The sequence below is a fragment of the Podarcis vaucheri genome, assembly GCF_965113315.1.
Source record: "Podarcis vaucheri genome assembly, chromosome: 5".
NCBI classification, from domain to species: domain Eukaryota; kingdom Metazoa; phylum Chordata; class Lepidosauria; order Squamata; family Lacertidae; genus Podarcis; species Podarcis vaucheri.
This window is the reverse complement of record NC_138763.1, coordinates 37,452,057-37,469,366: the sequence shown is the minus strand read 5'-3', so window position 1 is coordinate 37,469,366 and position 17,310 is coordinate 37,452,057. Positions and strand designations below refer to the sequence as shown.

At 43.7% G+C, this 17,310-nt stretch overlaps 2 protein-coding genes across 4 annotated transcripts in view; one reads left to right on the top strand and one right to left on the bottom strand.

Moving 5' to 3' along the window:
- The first annotated feature begins 2,387 nt into the window (after positions 1-2,387).
- On the top strand, positions 2,388-11,569 carry MTERF4 (mitochondrial transcription termination factor 4). 3 transcript variants are annotated; one of them, XM_082221895.1, is made up of 5 exons: positions 3,117-3,329; positions 4,286-4,793; positions 5,609-5,793; positions 7,387-7,740; positions 10,727-11,569. In XM_082221895.1, the coding sequence occupies exons 1-4, from the start codon at positions 3,225-3,227 to the stop codon at positions 7,738-7,740; spliced, it is 1,152 nt and encodes a 383-aa protein (XP_082078021.1). In that variant the 5' UTR covers positions 3,117-3,224; the 3' UTR covers positions 10,727-11,569. The 3 variants fall into 3 exon arrangements, with proteins under 3 accessions (XP_082078022.1, XP_082078021.1, XP_082078020.1); XM_082221896.1 differs by lacking the exons at positions 3,117-3,329; positions 10,727-11,569 and adding an exon at positions 2,388-2,496 and having other exon boundaries at positions 7,387-8,582; XM_082221894.1 differs by lacking the exon at positions 10,727-11,569 and having other exon boundaries at positions 3,118-3,329; positions 7,387-8,582.
- SNED1 (sushi, nidogen and EGF like domains 1) overlaps positions 8,509-17,310 on the bottom strand; it is an 82,114-nt gene continuing 73,312 nt past the window's right edge. Inside the window, exons 29-33 of the mRNA XM_082221697.1 lie at positions 15,594-15,710; positions 13,529-13,616; positions 12,844-12,927; positions 12,504-12,534; positions 8,509-10,897 (exon numbers count right to left, since the gene is read on the bottom strand). Coding sequence (XP_082077823.1) covers positions 12,513-12,534; positions 12,844-12,927; positions 13,529-13,616; positions 15,594-15,710 — 311 coding nt within the window. The 3' untranslated portion in view covers positions 8,509-10,897; positions 12,504-12,512. The remainder of the gene's footprint in view (positions 10,898-12,503; positions 12,535-12,843; positions 12,928-13,528; positions 13,617-15,593; positions 15,711-17,310) is intronic.

Below are 17,310 nucleotides of genomic sequence, written 5' to 3'. Positions count from 1 at the left end.
TTGACAACTCTTAACGACTGTAATAGGTCTTACAGGAAAAGGCAAGGGGTGAAGAGGTGAAAAATGGCTTAGTCATGTATAATGAGATAAGAATCCAATGTCTTTGTTCATTCCAGGTCTCTCCATGGTTTTAAGTTTGGTAATGAGTCGTTAAGAGTCGTCAACAGGCTCATCTCAGCTATCTGCCAATCTCCCATTCCCAACACCCTTCTGAGTAATACCCCTCCCCACCTTCTCACTATATAGAAGGATCTGGCAACTTCTGTTTCAGTGTATCTGAAGAAGTGTGCATGCACACGAAAGCTCATACCAAGAACTAACTTAGTTGGTCTTTAAGGTGCTACTGGAAGGAATTTTTTTATTTTCACTATGGCAGACCAACACGGCTACCTATCTGTAACTGAACTCAAGGAATAGTTCAGAGAAAAAGCTTTATTCCTACCATCCATGAACTGGTAGAAGGAGCAAGTGTGATAGATTCACAAACAAGCACGGGTTCACAGTCATTTGCACAGAACATATATTCCCCTTCCAGTTCCCTCCCCTTTCTCCTCCTCTTAAAGAGTCCTGCCCCATGATGTGTTTCCTGAGCATGAACAGAAAGCTCCTGTCTTGGGACTCTTTTGGACTCTTCCCAGGAAAGGGGGTTGAGGAGCCTTGTGGTTCAGCATGTCCAAGATGTTGCAACTGAATGAGATAAAAGTCAGTTCTCAGGCTTGCTTTGAACAGAGCCTATTCATTAGCCTTTTTGAAGCTCTCTCGTACTGATAAAAGTAACGGTTTGCCTATGCACAGCATCTTGTGAGAAAAGCAGAGGAAAACTTTAGCTGTGGATTTTTAGAAGACAAAAGGAATTTTGGACAGTTTTGAGGCCTAGGTTGGGGTCACCTGTCCTCACCTCCTTCAGGGCCAGTAAGAAGTTCCATTCATTACATGGTGTATGATGGTGGCGGGCTCCATCAGGGTTTCCAATTATAAATCCCTATTTGGAACTTCACCAGTCCTGCTTAGACAATAGCGTTGTTCATGTTTTCTTGTGAAAAATATCATGTTTTCTACCTCAAAGTTGGTGTCGGTTTCACGGTTGGGTGTCGGCCCTCCAGCACATAAAACCCCTAGTAGTAATTTGGAAACCTTAATTCAAAACCCTGTTTCAGCTAATCAACTTATGAGGTCCCCTCTACTGTCCCCAGCAGCTTTTATTTCTGTTCCTATATATACAGGGTTGGTTTTAGTTTTGATGAGGCCCTAAGCTACTGAAGGTAATGGGGCCCTTTATATGTCCAGCTGTCCCTTGTCAACAACAAATTGCTGTTTTTGTGTGCTGAATATATGTCATATGGTAATTTATGGACCTTATAGGTACAGTGGTACCTCAGGTTACATACGCTTCAGGTTACAGACTCCGCTAACCCAGAAATAGTACCTCGGGTTAAGAACTTTGCTTCAGGATGAGAACAGAAATCGTGCGGCAGGCTCCATTAGCTAAAGTGGTGCTTCAGGTTAAGAACAGTTTCAGGTTAAGAACGGACCTCCAGAACAAATTAAGTATGTAACCAGAGGTACCACTGTATCTAAAGCCATTTGCACATGTTGCCATGCAATCAGTCCAGGCAGAATGTAGGCAGCCTATATATAGAAATGAGCAAACCAGTGATATTTTAGGGAGCAGGCTAGCGGATGGGGCCCATTACTTACAGTATTTTTTGCACCATAACACTCACTTTTTTCCTCCTAGAAAGTAAGGGAAAATGTCTGTGCGTGTTATGGAGGGAATGCCTACGGGTGGCATGCCTACGGATTTTCCTCCTCTAAAAACTACGTGCGTGTTATGGTCGGGTGCGTGTTATAGAGCGAAAAATACGGTACATCATAGGAGCCTACATAACACAAAACACTTGCTGTATGTAGGTTTTATTTTATTTTTTATCTTATATTTTGGAAATGTACATCCAGTTGTTTTTTCCTTTTTAAATTTTTTTGGGCCCTAAGCTATAGCTTCTTTAGCTTACAGGTAAATCCGGCACTGTATATATATATATCTTCAAAGTAGGGTGTGAATAATCCCCCGTTTGCCTCCAAACGGATATTGTTTTGGTAAACAAGGGCCGGGATCAAATCTCACCTGGACGTGTGTAGCTACATTATTTTGAGTGGGACAGGTGTGTGCATTACAGATTCCCCACCCCCCCACCCCGAGCACTCAAATCTTAAGGGTATGACTTTAAAAATGTCTCATTACGGGAGAATAGCAGACTACTTCCTAAGCTCAGTTGCCCTCCGCATCGATCGGCCTAAACGCAGCTATCTTTCTCCTGCACGGGAAGGGCCCAGGGAGGTCGCCCAGCCCTCAACCGCGCGGCGGAACTCTCCCTTCAGCTTCCGTTTCCGAGGGGGGAGGCGTTTGCCCGAACACCTTCCGCCTCTGCGAGCCTCGCGCCGGAGAGGAAGCTTCGCAAGATGAGGGGCGCGCAGCTGGGGCGCTTCTGCGCGCAGGTAGGGAGGAGTCTTGGCGGCAGGGCTTGGCTGGGCCGGTGGAGCTCTGGCCCCGAGGCGACGCGCCCTCACGGCAAACCCAGGCCCACCAGCACAAGCTGCTTCGCCGCCCCGTGGCGGATGTGCGAGAGACTCCCAGCTTCACGGTGGGAGGCAGCCTGGACGGAGTGGCAGTGGCGTAGCGTGGGTTGTCAGCACCCGGGGCAGGGCAAGTAATTTGCGCCCCCTAACCCGTGGATTTGCGCCCCCTAACCCTAACCCCCAGATGTTGCGCCCGGTGCGGTCGGCCCCCCCTGCACCCCCCACGCTACGCCACTGCGGAGTGGAGCCCAAGCGTTACCTCTGCGCGTTGAGCCTCGCGTTCGTGGTAGCAGGCCGACACGCGAGATACACGCGTGTTCTTGTGCCTGCAGCCTCGCTCGTTCCTGCCCTTGCAGAGGCTTTTTTGGCACGGCTCTCATTAGAGTCCGTGGCGCTTTGCCCACTTCTCTTTCCGGCCGCCTCTTTAGAATTGTTGTTATCTTATTTATTATACATTTGCTTATTGTATACCGCCTTTCCCTCGACAGAGACACAAGGTGGCTTACAGATAAGAACAGCTAAATGTTGGCTGGCAAGTAAAGGGGGGGGAGTATATAAAATAAGTTATTGGATACAAAGATAGAGGTTTGGGGCAAGTACTGTTTGGTGAGAGGACCCCAGCAGAGATCCCAAAATATGCAGCAAATATGATAGGAATTGTAGTCCAGCAACGTCTGGGGGAACAATGGTTTTCCACCCCTGAAGTAAATAACGGCACTTTAATCACTGAATCATTGCAAGAAGAGTGTATAGTAAGTTGGTATTGATATCCGCATGTTGCTTGTGGGGGTAAGGATGGCAGCAAGAGAGAACAGTTTGCCTGAAAGGGCATCTAGTCAATTAATGGCAACTTAGAGAGTCCGCCTTTCCTTTTCTGGTTGTGTGTTTTGGTTGGTTTGTGTTGTTTGAATTTTAATGTTTATGTTATTGTAAGCTTAAGCTTCCAAGTAAACTTAGTGAAAAAAGATGGGACATACAAGCTTTTAAATGGATAAGTAATAGATTAGTTTTCACTGTTATACCCTCCTAAGGTATGCTTAGTGTTTCGTATGTGAATGGCTATCCTAAACTTAATTGGTAGAAGTAAGGTCCACCAAGTAAAATAGGACTTACTCCCAGGTATATACATCCATAGTATTTTCTTAATTTGGAAAAAATGGCCATGTCTTTAACAATACAGTAGTTAATATAGTTTAGAATTGCCAGTCTATAATCATGAATTGGAGGTGTTGGAAGCTATCATCTTAAACCATCTTCAGCTACCATTGTTGTAAATGGATTAAAATACATTTAGTCCGCTCTGTGATTTTGAGAGCATACTACTTTACGGGATAATAAGAGCTGCTTTGAAACTGATGCTTTGCAAGTGTTGGCTAACAAATGATCTGATATGGATCAGCAGTGTAAGATTCATTGTATTTGTTACTTATACCAGACCGGATTGAGTCCATGACCCCTTTTATGATTATAAATAAATATTATTATTTATCTTCATGGTGCTTGTGGGCATCACTGTAATGCAAACACTGACAGAGTAAATGACCACCATGGACTCATACTACTAGTCTGATGGCTTGAAAAACTTGTTAGAATGACTGTGTGGTTTCATTTTTGCAAGGATGCTTTGGTCCCCCAGTTCTGATGCCTAAAGTTTTCTGAACTACACAATACTTTATAATAAATGAGAATTTGTTGTCTGTTCCTTTAGGTCTTGCAGAAGCACAAATTTGTCCCCATTGCCTGTCACTCTATCCAGTTGTCTTATCTGAAGGCACCACCACTTGCCTTTCTATGCTCTCTTCAACACCTGGGCTGCAGATTGACTGGCACCAGTTCTTCTGGACGAAGTGAAGCAAATGTATCCCATAGAAGCTGTAAAACAGACACCAATGAAGCCTCTCAGAAGCTTCTAGAGACTCTTGCTACTTCCCAAGTAGAGCCAGAGAGACCATCTGATTCAGATCTGAAGCTGGGGAAGGTGGCAGATCCATTCTTGGACATGGGGCTAAGCCCTGCTCAGATAACACACTTGTTCAGCTTGCAGCCATATGCACCTCCTCAGCTCAGGTTGGCTGTTGTTTCAGAGCTCCTTCTTCTGGGTTTAAGCACAGACGCCACACTAAATGTCTTACAGAAGAGCCCTGAATTGCTGGGAATGTCATCAAAGCATATAAAGGACCGTGCAGATCTGCTGAGGAGGCTGGCGTTCAAGGAAGGTAATGCTTTCTCTCTGCTATGCAATCAGTGGAACATCTGTACTGAATTGTGTGCTGTGGGCCATACTGGATTTTTGTAACCCTTTTTGGAGCCTGTGAGCATTATCTTTAACTCTTCTAGTGGGCATTATATGGAATAAATGACAGAAAATCTGATCTCTAGGAAAGGGTGCAAATTAAGTTGCACATGCAGTGATAGGAACCATGGCTCCATTACGTTGATAGAAATATATGTTCTTCGATCACTTTATACATCACAGATTTAGATGGTCTTTTAAAGAAGATTAGATCCAGCTGTGAAAGTTTGGCCCACAATTGTAGGTGGAATGTAAAGGGCAAATCTGCATCTCCAGGTGCTCCCAGATGCTACAAATACAGCAGAAAAGGGAAAGTTTGAAACTGAATTGCAGATTTTAGAAATGCTTGCTTGATAAAACTTGGGTTAGGAAAGGATGTAAAAGCATTTTTCCTTTCAAGCTTTCTTCTAGCCCTCCAAATTTGTTTTATATGAAAAAGTTGTATTTCTCCGTCTAAAGAATTCCTTCTGTATCGTTAATCATTGTTTCATTTTCTTTTTCATTTGCTCCTCAGTGTTTCCTTTATTCCTGCATTGTGCAGTTGCAGTACATACACACGCAAATGCACAAAGTTCTGCACAATAAATAATGAGCCAGGCATATACCCAGGAAACATTTTTAGCCTGGAGGACTGGGTGGCTGTATGTATAGCAGGTACACAGGGAGTACTGAGGAACAAACCAAAAAAGTAAGCCTAGGGTATGATTGTTTATGTCTTTTTCCTCTTTACTTTAACAGTGGGCCTTAACCATATGGCAGTTCATTTCCCAAGAATTTTTACCTTGCCACAAAAGAGAATTGAGGTCCTAGAGAATCTCCTCAAAGAAAAATGCCTTTTCTCTGTGCAGCAGATATCAAAAATTCTGCAAACATGCCCAAATATTTTGCTGGAGGAGCTAGGTGATGTGGAATACAAATTCCAGGTAATGTATGCTGCATTATATTTTCAGAAATTCATATCAAATATATAGTATCAGTGCACATTCCCAGAGCAGATTAGCTGGTAGGCTTCCAGTCACAGTAGATCCCACCCACAGATCTTGCAAAGACCAAAGATATGCTTTAGCAGGGAGTTTCCATACACTGTATTTTTCGCTCCATAAGACGCACCAGACCATAAGGTTTTGGGAGGAGGAAACCAAAAAATTATTCTGAATCCCAGAAGCCAGAACAGCAAAAGGGATCTGGCTTCTAGGATAGCCTCTGGCTGTTCTGGCTTCTGGGATAGCCGCGCCAAGCCTCTTTCAGGGAAGCGGGATGAAGGCTCCCCCTGCCCGAAGAGGCTGCACGTGACTAAGGCAGAAGCCAGGACAGGTGCGTCGCTGAAGGGGTGCTGCGCAGTTCTCCCTCTGCGCAGCACCTCTCCTTCGCAGGAGAGGCACTGTGAAGAGAGGGAGAACTGTGCAGCGCCCCTTCAGCGAAGCTGGAGAAGGAACAGGAGGAGCCCCATCTGTTCCTCCTCTGGCTTCATAGGACAGGGGCGTCGCTGCGAAGCGGGAGGAGGAACAAAAGGATCCCCCTCTGTTCCTCCTCCGACTTTGCAGGACAGGCGCGTTACTGAAGGGGTGCTGCGCAGAGAGGGAGAGCTGCGCAGCGCCCCTTCAGCAAAGCGGGAGGAGGAACAGAAGGGGCTTCGTTCCTCCTCCCGCTTCGCTGAAGGGGCTCTGCGCAGCGCCATTCGCTCCATAAGATGCACTCACATTTCCCCTTACTTTTTAGGAGGAAAAAAGTGCGTCTTATGGAGTGAAAAATACGGTAACTCATTTTTTAGAATGTGCTTTAAAAATAAGATCTTTTCTTTCCTCTCTTCCAAATACTGATATAGATAATAGAAACTAGAATAAACTTTGCTTTTGTGCTTCCTATTCCATTGATTTGTTTCTAGAATCCCTCATGCGGGCCCTGAGAAATGTAACATTTGACTTTCCTCTGCTATCTTATGGACACGCTTTTGAATTTATTGCAGTAAAGGCTGTGACTTCATATTTTTGGGTCACATCAAGTGACGGTCATTTGCTTGCACAACATAAGCCTGCTTGTGCAGTGACATTTCAGGTTTTCCCCTCCTCCTGCAGCTCCCATGCACCCTGGGATCTGTTCGGCCCACTCAAGATCTGGAAGGGGTTGCTTGGCTACAAGGGGAAGAGAAGAAACCATTTTGCAGACGCACACCCATTCATGCTATGCTGTATCTCACTCTTAGTTTTGTATGGAATTTCTCTGGATGGCTACTCTTGTCTCAACCTTTGTTGCCACAACTGCATCTTAAGGACTTCAGATGTTTTTCCAGTTTTAGGGGGGAAACATTATGGAATCCAATGGCACTGGTGTTAGTGAACTAGTAACCTCCTTGATTTGACTATACGTAAAGGCAGGAAAAGAGGCACAGTAGAGAACCAAAGATCCTGAAACACGTTTAGCCAAATAATAAACCCTTTCCAGCCCTTGGTTCACAGTCTAGTATTGAATATTGATAATAACTTATTCAAGGTTTGATTCCTTCTTCTTTTTCTCAGTTTGCTTATTTCAGGATGGGGATTAAACACAGAGAAATCGTGAATTCTGGTTTGTTCCAAGCATCACTGGCCGAGATAAAAAACCGGGTTATTTTCTTGGAGCGGTTGGGACTCTTTCAAACTCCTGACAAGAAAGGACAGACCCAGGTTGTCAACCCCAAACTGAAAAGAATAATCAGAGCTTCTGAAAGTGACTTTATAGAAAAAATGGCCTGTTCCTCATTGGAAGAGTATAATATATTTAAGAAATTGCTGGCCCGTGAAGAAGAACGGAGGCAGAAAGAGGAGGAAGCGGCAGAGAAAAACGATCTCTCAGATTCAGAGAGTGATGGTGAAGGGTCTGATTCAGACTAAGTACATAAAATTAAAAAATCTCTGAAGTTTGGTACTGGTATAATCTTGTTCAAGTCTAGAATTGGCTTGAACATTGGGGAATGAAAATGCATCAGTTGTGTAAAAATGAGAGGTGGTGGTCAATAAGGGTAAAGTCTACTCAGCAGCTGTGTAAAAGCAACGGAACTCAAAATGTTTGTGATCTCCTGTCATTACTTTGGCTTGTTCCTTTAGAACCACTGCACATTTTAAGAATCGTGGGGTAAGCTTGAGGTGGGAGTTCTCAAGATAGACTGAGGAATTCCTCTACATCAGGGTCTCTCCATCTGTTATTGAATCCCAACTCCCCAGCCAACAAGGTCATGGATTATGGAAGTCCAAGAACATGTGAAGAGTCACAGGTTACCCACCTCTACTCTAGATGATAAGAATGCACTTCATTTTAAAAATGGAAACAATTTTGTTTTTCTCCGAGGGACTTGAAATAGGCAATGCTAGGGATGGATTGTCAAGGAAGATGAAATGCAGGCTGTGAAATAAAAAGTCAGATGTTGTTCTCAGAACAGAGAAGTAGCTGTTGTGGGTTCTGTGAAGCAAAACTTAGATAACGATTTATGGGAGAGGAAATGCGGGCCTAGGTGCAGTTTGTAAGCAGAAATTTCATGCTCGGGATAGCAAACAGGTCTTGCTGGTTGTTGGTGGCTGACAACTGCTAAAATTGTTGGTAAAGGAACAGGATTTTGGTAGCCAACTGGCATCCTCACGTATTCTTAAAGAAAGCAGACTAGCTTTTAAATAAATTGTATTTTAATCTAAAATGCAAAACAAAATAACTTTGACAGAATAAAATCTTTTTTAGTTTATTGCTGCATTATATATGCCTCAATCTGGCTATAAAATACTGACTTGATACAGACTTTTCTACTTTAGACTGTGCCTGGGGGGGAAACCAGTGTTGCTGTGCGGCAGACAAGAAACCGGCTTTGAAGACCTCTCACTATCTTTGTCAATTTACTGGGCCTGGAAAAATGTGCTATTTAGCTGACGGGATTACTAACCCTTTCCTCCCCCACCCCCTTTTTTGCACCTTGGAAGCTGTATTTTTAACAGTGAGATTGCCTTCATGCGCCCTCAAGCCAATTAAACTGAAGCAGTTGGGATTTAAGTGCTTGTAAGTAAGACCGGAGACAAAACGCCGTAGCACGTGGAGAGTGCTTCTGTTCAGTATTCCGCCTCTTCATTCCAATTCTCCCCTCCCATCAGCATGGCTGTTTTGAGGTTCTGACCATTTTTAGTCACCGTCCCCCCATATGATTTTATTTTTGTACTTTTGCAAACCATGAAGTCCCCCCCAAAGCCTGGTGCTGTTTTGGCTACATAAGCTGCTCACAACCTGAACATCAGAAACAGAGGGCATGATAAATTCTCTACTTGCTAATGAAACATGAAAATGCATATTTTCTCAATGCCTAGGTTCATTGTGGCAGTACATGATTGGCTGCTCAGACAAATCAGTGCTTAAAATGCTAGAAAAGCTTAAAACGTAGTTTTAACACTACTCCAACAATGCAATCTGTGGTCCTTTGGTGTCTGTGGTCAATCTGTGGTCCTTTGGTACTCTTGCCAATCTATACAAGCTAGGCCTTCTTAAAAGTTCTCCTTTTCTTCTTGTTCTTGAAGAAGCCTTCCCTGAATGAGAAATCCAGATTTCTATTTCTTTTCATAAAACAGGGCAAATTACAGAACATCCAACTAAAATGCTGCAATTTGAAATGGAGAGAGTTTGGCGATCTTGTATTAGTCGTATTAAGTATATGATTTTCTCTTACAACCCATGCCTTTCAAGAAGGTTTGTAGTGAAAAATGCAATTTCTGTGGGGAAGGGGATCATTTAGCTAATACTGCTGCAAAACTTATGTAAATAATTGGAATAAACCTAAATGTTTATTGGTTGCAGTGAGCCCTTCTCCTAGAGGCTATCCTTTTGTGATATCTGTGGGAAGGGCCTTTTCCTGCTGGGAATGGTTAGTGCTATCTTTTGCTGAAGAAACTATATTTACAACTCTTTAAGGCTGCCAGGATTAGCTTTCTAGGGAACAAGGCTGCCCCCCTTTTTTCTTCTTCTTTTTTGCAATTGCCGAATGGGATGCTAGAGAGCTACCAGCACTTACAGGAATAATAATTGGTAAACTGTAATTGAACCTCTGGCTGTATTAATTTATAAAATATACAGTGTATGTATATTAAACACAATTTTATATTTAGTCATACAAACTCGCAAATCTAGGAAATATTAAGGCTCCTTGAGTAGCTGGCCATTCTTGGGAGTTGTAGCAAATGAACATCTGGGAAGAAGGAAGAAATGCTCTGCTATTTTTCCTCCATTGGCATCACAATCCTTACTTAAATAGGAAAGCAATCTATTTACCCTTCATAGAGTGGTTAGAAGGGTTTTCAACTTTTTTAATTATTAAGGCATAGCATTTTCTAATCACTTTACGGAATAGCATGTCCACAGGCTGAATAACTAAAAGCCTGTTTGATCTGTTGTTGAAAATGGATATAGACTTCTAGCTTCTGCAGCCCTTTCCCCCCTGCTCTAGAATAACTTTTGAAATGCTGGTAATTTGTTAGCAATAAAAAGGCACAGCAGTAGCTGGCTGTCAGATTTGTTGCTTTTCATTAAATCTTGCAAAGGGAAAAACAAAAGAAAAGAACCTAGTGTTTTTTAAAAGATACACTATTTGCAGATAGGAGTATTTTAGACTTGTGATTAGCTTTGAACATCAAATTTTATGCCAGGGAGGTTCTCCTTTTGGTTATAATCCAGAACATTTGTTTCAGGGCTTGTTTTTCTTTTAGGGTAGTCCAGTGGCCACAGATTATATAACCAGTATCTCCATCACTGGTGAAACTTTAGGCTCTGCCCTTGCGGCAAGTGGCCCATAATAGACTTCAATCCTGAGAGAGACTTTTCTAACATGTCACTCATCTTGTATAAATTCAGGTGCTATGAAGAAAGGTAAGCGGACCCTTATAATCCTGCCAAAGAGAGAGGGATATGGCTATTTGGTGAACACCTCCTGAACAAGGCAAAGGAAGAAAAGTCCATAGATCTTGCGGGAGGGTCTCTCCTTTTTTCAGATCCAGTTAGAAGAAATGTTGAGTGTTCTGGAACCTACAAAGGAAAAATAAAACATGACAGCTAGCATTTAGATTATGTGCACATGCATAAAACACAGGTACAAAGATTCTTTTCTTCCTCCATTTCACTGCTAAAAAGTTTATTTCACTTGCGTTAAAAAGTTAACAAGCAGATTTACTCCTTATTCATATTTACACTGAACTCTTTAGTAAAATGTCAAAGTTCCACTGGTGAGCAGATCCTTGATATTCCCACAGCAAGGAGAATCCTGGTGAGGAATTCTGTTGGTATAGCTTTGGGATCCATTAGTGAATTTTTTTATGGAGGGTAGAGAGACACAGTCTCACTGAAAGAGCTTTGAAAGAAATGCTGCTTTCAGTGAGCAGAATCAAAGAACGCTAAAGGCTGCTTCTGACATTGCATTCCTCAGCATGTGTAGGGAAGTAGGCAGAAAACTGGTTGACAATTATCTTTGTAATGTAGAAAGGTCAGGCTTAAGTGTCAGATATGTATAAACACTCTCGAGGTGTTCTCTGAAATTTTCTGAGATTGTCACTTTGTCATGTCTGAGCCTTCTGCTACTAAAGACGCCCAGCATCTGCTTGGAATAAAAGACCAGGGTGCTGTTTTCTTTGTCTCACTTATACCTTTCATGAAATCTGTGGTAGTCAGTAATCACTGCCACTTTTCCTTTAGTAGCAAGCTACTTACCCAGGGACGCAGGTGGCGCCGTGGGTTAAACCACAGAGCCTAGGACTTAACGATCAGAAGGTTGGCGGTTTGAATCCCCATGACGGGGGGAGCTCCTGTTGCTCAGTCAACCTAGCAGTTTGAAAGCACCTCAAACTGCAAGTAGATAAATAGGTATCGCTCTGGCGGGAAGGTAAAAGGTGTTTTGGTGCGCTGCTCTGGTTCGCTAGAAGCGGCTTAGTCATGCTGGCCACATGACCCAGAAGCTGTACGCCGGCTCCCTTGGCCAATAAAGCGAGATGAGCGCCGCAACCCCAGAGTCTGTCACGACTGGACCTAATGGTCAGGGGTCCCTTTACCTTTACCTGCCCATCAATATTTTGAAGTTTTCTGCCAGCAAAGAGACTGCTCCACCATAGATGGAGCAAGATCCAGTTGCTCAGCCCTGCTCACCTCAGTAGGCCTGTGGCCTGGTGACACCAAGGAAAAATAAAGAATGATAGGGGGGGCGGGGGGGGCAGAATGTTGCCTGAAGATACCTGTCACCAAGTTATATTTTTATTATATGTGCAAATCTTCTGTAAGCTACTTTGATTTGTTTATTTAAAGTATCCCAAGAGGCTCTCAATCTAAATAAAGGAAGCATTTGTTCACCATTATGATGCAGTTAGAGAACACCCACAATATCCTCAGCTGTGGGAACTTTTCAAAAGGAATTTGCTACAAGTAGCAGGATAAAGGATATGTCCCACCCAGTGAGATTCTAGATAACTTGTTCCTTACAAGACCCCTAGGGCTGGGGAAGCTATGGTCCTCTGCTATTGTTAAGACATCAGCTCCAGCCAGCAAGGTCAATGCTCAGGGATGCTCAGAACCCTGTTCTGTGGTTTATCCAGCACAGAGGTTTATGGAGCCCCCGTTCCCTATATTTCCCTGCAAAGATACTTACTATATGGCTTCAGTGTCTGTTACTTTGTTTTCTGAAACAAACAGGAGAACGTTAAATCTATAAAACATTCAAACATACTCTGCTTGTTCTGAATGCTACTTTGCTCCAGCAGCATGTTGGGCAATGGCAGCAGAATTAAAGTAGCAATAATATTGACTGAGTAAATGATCACAGATTTAAACACTCCAGCGGTCTAAACAACCCATAAGTTAACATCAAGATTAGATGGTTGCTGCTAACCTAAACCATCAGTAATGTCAGAAATCAGGAGTTGGATATTGCATTCCAAGGGTTTCCCCCACAGCTATGACTTCCCACAAAGCCACCAACATTCCTTTACCTGCTGTGTGCCTTATTTGAAACAGTGCTCTCACAGCTCTCCTTGTAGCAGACATCCTGGTGCACTTTGTAGATCCTCTTGTATCTACCACAACAGCAAATGCAAGTTAAGAGTAGGAATGATGAAAAGTCTGCTTGGCTATAGTTGAATAGTATGTTGGTTGTGAACCTCTCACATAGCTTGGACCTCCCTAATTTCCACCAACATTCCTACTTTGACAGAGAAACCTCCAGCACTAAATGGACATTTGTATATCCTCAAGTTCCTATCTTCCCCCAAGTGCCTGCCCCTCCAAAACCACCGGCAGCCAAATTATGAGTTCTTCACCATTCCCTGAGTTGCTCACCATTTGCATCATTCATGATCTATCACATCTTAGAAGCTGCACAGCAATCACATTCTGCAACCATTTGTGTATGTCTGCACTACAAACTTCAGTTGGCTTACTGTCCGCGTTTATTCCTGCCTCCTCTCTAGAATCCTAGAAACCTTTTTTTTTGATAGAACAGGGAATATTTAATTCACAAAATTCTTTGTATTTCCAGATGTTCATGTACTTTTATATTCCTGTGTATGGGGATTAATAGCAGGACAACAAAAATGGAATGTACAAGGCCCTATCTATCAAAATGGGACTGAGAGCTAATTTGATCTCTGAATTAATGTTCTGTGAGACAGTACTTACAGATAATGACAGACACCTCCTTCCCAGACTGGAAAGGATTTGGTTTCTGAGTAAAGCCGAGTACAAGACTGAGGCACCTTCTTGCAGGCTGAAGAGAGAAATTGGCATGGTTGGGGAGGGAGGGAGGACTATAATAAGCACAGAGAGATATTTCAAGTCCAATTTCTAAGCATTGTTAAATGTTCCTGTTATTCAAAGGTGGGTTGACTTAGAACCAATGCCTTCTAAATATATTCCTGCCCCAAGTGCTGGTGAGTGAATGGAGATAAGCAGACTCATTAAACCAACAGTTTGGAAGGAGAGAGCACTGTTATTCCCATAATCAAAGAAATCTTGGCGTCTTCAGTAAGCGCCAGAAGTTCAACAGAGAAGAGGCCTCTCTCAGCTAAACTGGAAGGGAGCTCCATAAAACTGGGCCATCCATCCTGAACACATGGCTCCTTGTAAAAGGTGCCAGTCTTGACAGACTCTGGGGTTTGTGCGCCCATCTCACTCAAGAGGCCGGGGGCCAGCGCTGTCCAGAGACACTTCTAGGTCACGTGGCCAGCGTGACAAAGCTGCATCTGGCGAGCCAGCGCAGCACACGGAACGCCGTTTACCTTCCCGCTGGTAAGCGGTACCTATTTATCTACTTGCACCCGGGGGTGCTTTCGAACTGCTAGGTTGGCAGGCGCTGGGACCGAGCAGCGGGAGCGCACCCCGCCGCGGGGATTCGAACTGCCGACCTTTCAATCGGCAAGCCCTAGGCGCTGAGGCTTTAACCCACAGCGCTACAAGCTATACATCTGAGCCACAGGGGACCACTAACAGCGACCTCTTCAAAGACCTCAGTGATCAAGCAGGAATCTAAGGGATCAGGCAGTCCCTGAGTTACCCTACACTCAAGTTGTTAAGGGCCTTGGAAATTAATAACGAACCTCGAACCTGTTCCCAGTATCCTATGGACAGCCAGCCCAACCTGAGCACTGAAGTTATCTGCTGGCAGTGGTCTCTCCTCATCAACATAAAGAGTATAAGAATAGCCAACTAGAAACCAGGGAGCATAAGAGTACTCTCCCATCCTTTGGTTTGCAGCAACTGGTATTCAGAAGCATTGCTGCCTCTAGCTGTGGAGGTACAGCATAGCCATCATGCCTAGTAGCATCGGTGCCAACTCCCTGGGTGCCTGAGCACCCACAAAATTCCCCATGAAGTGGCTGGGGACCCACAGATTCTGGTACCAGGGTCATTCATGCTGCATGGCACCCACAGCAGGGGGGCCAAGCTGACACTCCTACCTAGTAGCCACTGATAGCCCTTTCCTCCATGAATTTGTCTAGTTCTCTTTTACAGCCATCCAAGTTGGTGGCCATCACTGCCTCCTGGGGGAGCAAGCTCTGTAGTTTGACTAAGCACTGCATGAAGTGTTTTCATTAATCAACAGCCTGGGTGCAGCGTTTTGCACTAGCTAGAGCCTCCAGAACAGGCCCAGGGTAGTGCATTGTGATAACTTAGCCTTGATGTTACCATTGCATGAATTACTGTGGCCAGACTAACCCTGTCCACAAACAGCTGTAGCTGTCATGCCAGCTGTAGCTGATAAAAGGCACTCCTAGCCACTGAGGCAACCAGAGCGTCCAGACAAAGATGGACCCAGAAGCACCCCAAAACTCTTCTTTCTGAGGGAACTCCATCCAGAATAGGCAACTGGCCAGTCTCCCAGATACAGGAACCACCAACCCACAGTGCCTTTGTGTGGCATACACACTGGGAAAATGGGGGTTGCCCACTTGGCTGCAGAGTGTAAAATCTGGAATCAGAGCGGCTCTTCTACTTGCAGTAGAGCAGGAACAACTGGGTGCTACTAATATTCACATGTTTTTAGTTGTTTTTAAAATTTTAACTTTTCTATTTTTAATTGTATTATTTTATCACTTGTTTTATCACTTCACCGTTTGATGCCCTGGGCTCCTTTAGGAGGAAGGTCAAGATTGACTAAACAATTAAAAGTCATCCACACCTAGAAGCACCCATAGTATCATACCGTTAGGAGAGTCCAGAGAAGCCTGTGTTGTTCTTAACTCACCTAGTTCACATTGTCTGCCCTTGAATCCAGGATTGCAATCGCAGTGATAAGACTCTGGGCCAGCAACACAGGTCCCCCCGTTTTGGCAGAAGTTTATGGAACAGTTCTGCTTGCCACCTGGTGATGAAAGGGATGATAATCATGATAATGATAATGACAATGATGATGATGATGATGATGATTATACCCTGCCCTCCCCGGCCAGGGCCAGGCTCAGGGTGGCTAACACCAAATATAATATAAATTATAATAAATAAATAAATAAATTACAAATATAAAGTACAATAAAATGTAATAGAGAACAGCAACAACAAACAATTTAAAAACGGCTTAAAATACAGGTTAAAAATGCAGCCTCATTTTAGTAGTAGCCCATAATTCAAGACCATAAAGGGAGGAAACATCAGATATTCACCCGAGCCAGCTATCCATGCTGGTCCTACATGGGCCAGCAAAAAAGCCAAGCGAAAATTTATATGGCTGCATAAAGGAAGATATCCTGGAATTTGCACTCAACAGTTAAAGCATGCATCAATAGTACTTCCAAGCAACAGGCAGAGTACTATGTCTTACTTATGTTAGAAAGGAAGATGGGAGCTAGCATTCAGATTTGAGAGCAGGTGAATCAAAGGCAAGTTGCTTAGCTTTCTTCACAGTTACTTGCAAGTATGTCTGTCCTGTGTACAGGAGTGAGCCATGGGATCCTGCAGGGGCTGGGAAACTCCTCGGATGGTTCATTATTATGTCAAATCTTTAGGTGAGGGTGGGAATGTCAACTGCAATCATTTACTGTAGCCAACCATGCAAGTGCCCAAACTGGGATCATGAGTTAGTCCACCAAGCCAGAGAACAACCTTGTATATGACTAGTTTGCCCACAATGCCAGTTGGAAAAAAGCAGGAGTAAAAGAAAGTGTTTGAGAAAGTAAAAAGTCATTTGTGGTTTTTTTAAAACAATACAAAACCTGTTTGCTAGAGGTGAAAAGTGCAATGTAATGTACACATCAAAAGGAACAATCCCTAGTTCAGGGGTCTGCAACCTTTAAGACAAAAAGAGCCGCTTGGACCCGTTTCCGAAAAAAACAACAACAACTGGGAGCCGCAAAAACATTGCAACATTTAAAACAAATATAACACTGCATATATTGTTTCTGGCCTTAATGCTATATATACAGGATCGTGCAGTCAGCTGTCAATCTCAAGAAAAAAGGACAAATTAATAGCTAATTAAAATATTTAATTTACAACCAGGTAACCAGGTTAATGGGACTTTTGCTCCTGAACCTCAGTGCTCAGTATCTGCACATCAGGGCTGTAAGACGTCACCTTCATTTTCACACAGGCTTGCAAGCTGTCATCTGTGAGGCGTGATCGGTGTTTGTTTTTAATATAGTTCATGTTGGAGAAGACCTGCTCACATACATATGTGGAAGAGACCACAAGGGCCCTCGAGTCCAATCCCCTGCCAAGCAGGAAAAACCACCAGAGCACTCCTGAGATATGGTTGTCAAGCCTCTGCTTAAAGACCTCCAAAGTAGGAGACTCCACCACACTCCTGGGCAGCAATTCACCAAACTTTCACCAAACTTTCCCCTGCTTCAAGCAACTAAAAAGGGGCTTCAGGCAACTAACTCTACGTGGAATTCCACGCGACCGCGACTGCATAATCAATGCCACAAAATGCCAAAGAAAATTAACCAGGGCCCCAGTGAACCATA

Excerpts from the sequence above, each read along its gene's own strand:
- MTERF4 (XM_082221895.1), top strand. The coding sequence starts at position 3,225 with ATGATAGGAATTGTAGTCCAGCAACGTCTGGGGGAACAATGGTTTTCC. Across the intron at positions 4,794-5,608 it reads GAGGCTGGCGTTCAAGGAAG|TGGGCCTTAACCATATGGCA; the intron begins GTAATGCTTTCT and ends TTACTTTAACAG. Across the intron at positions 5,794-7,386 it reads ATGTGGAATACAAATTCCAG|TTTGCTTATTTCAGGATGGG; the intron begins GTAATGTATGCT and ends TCTTTTTCTCAG.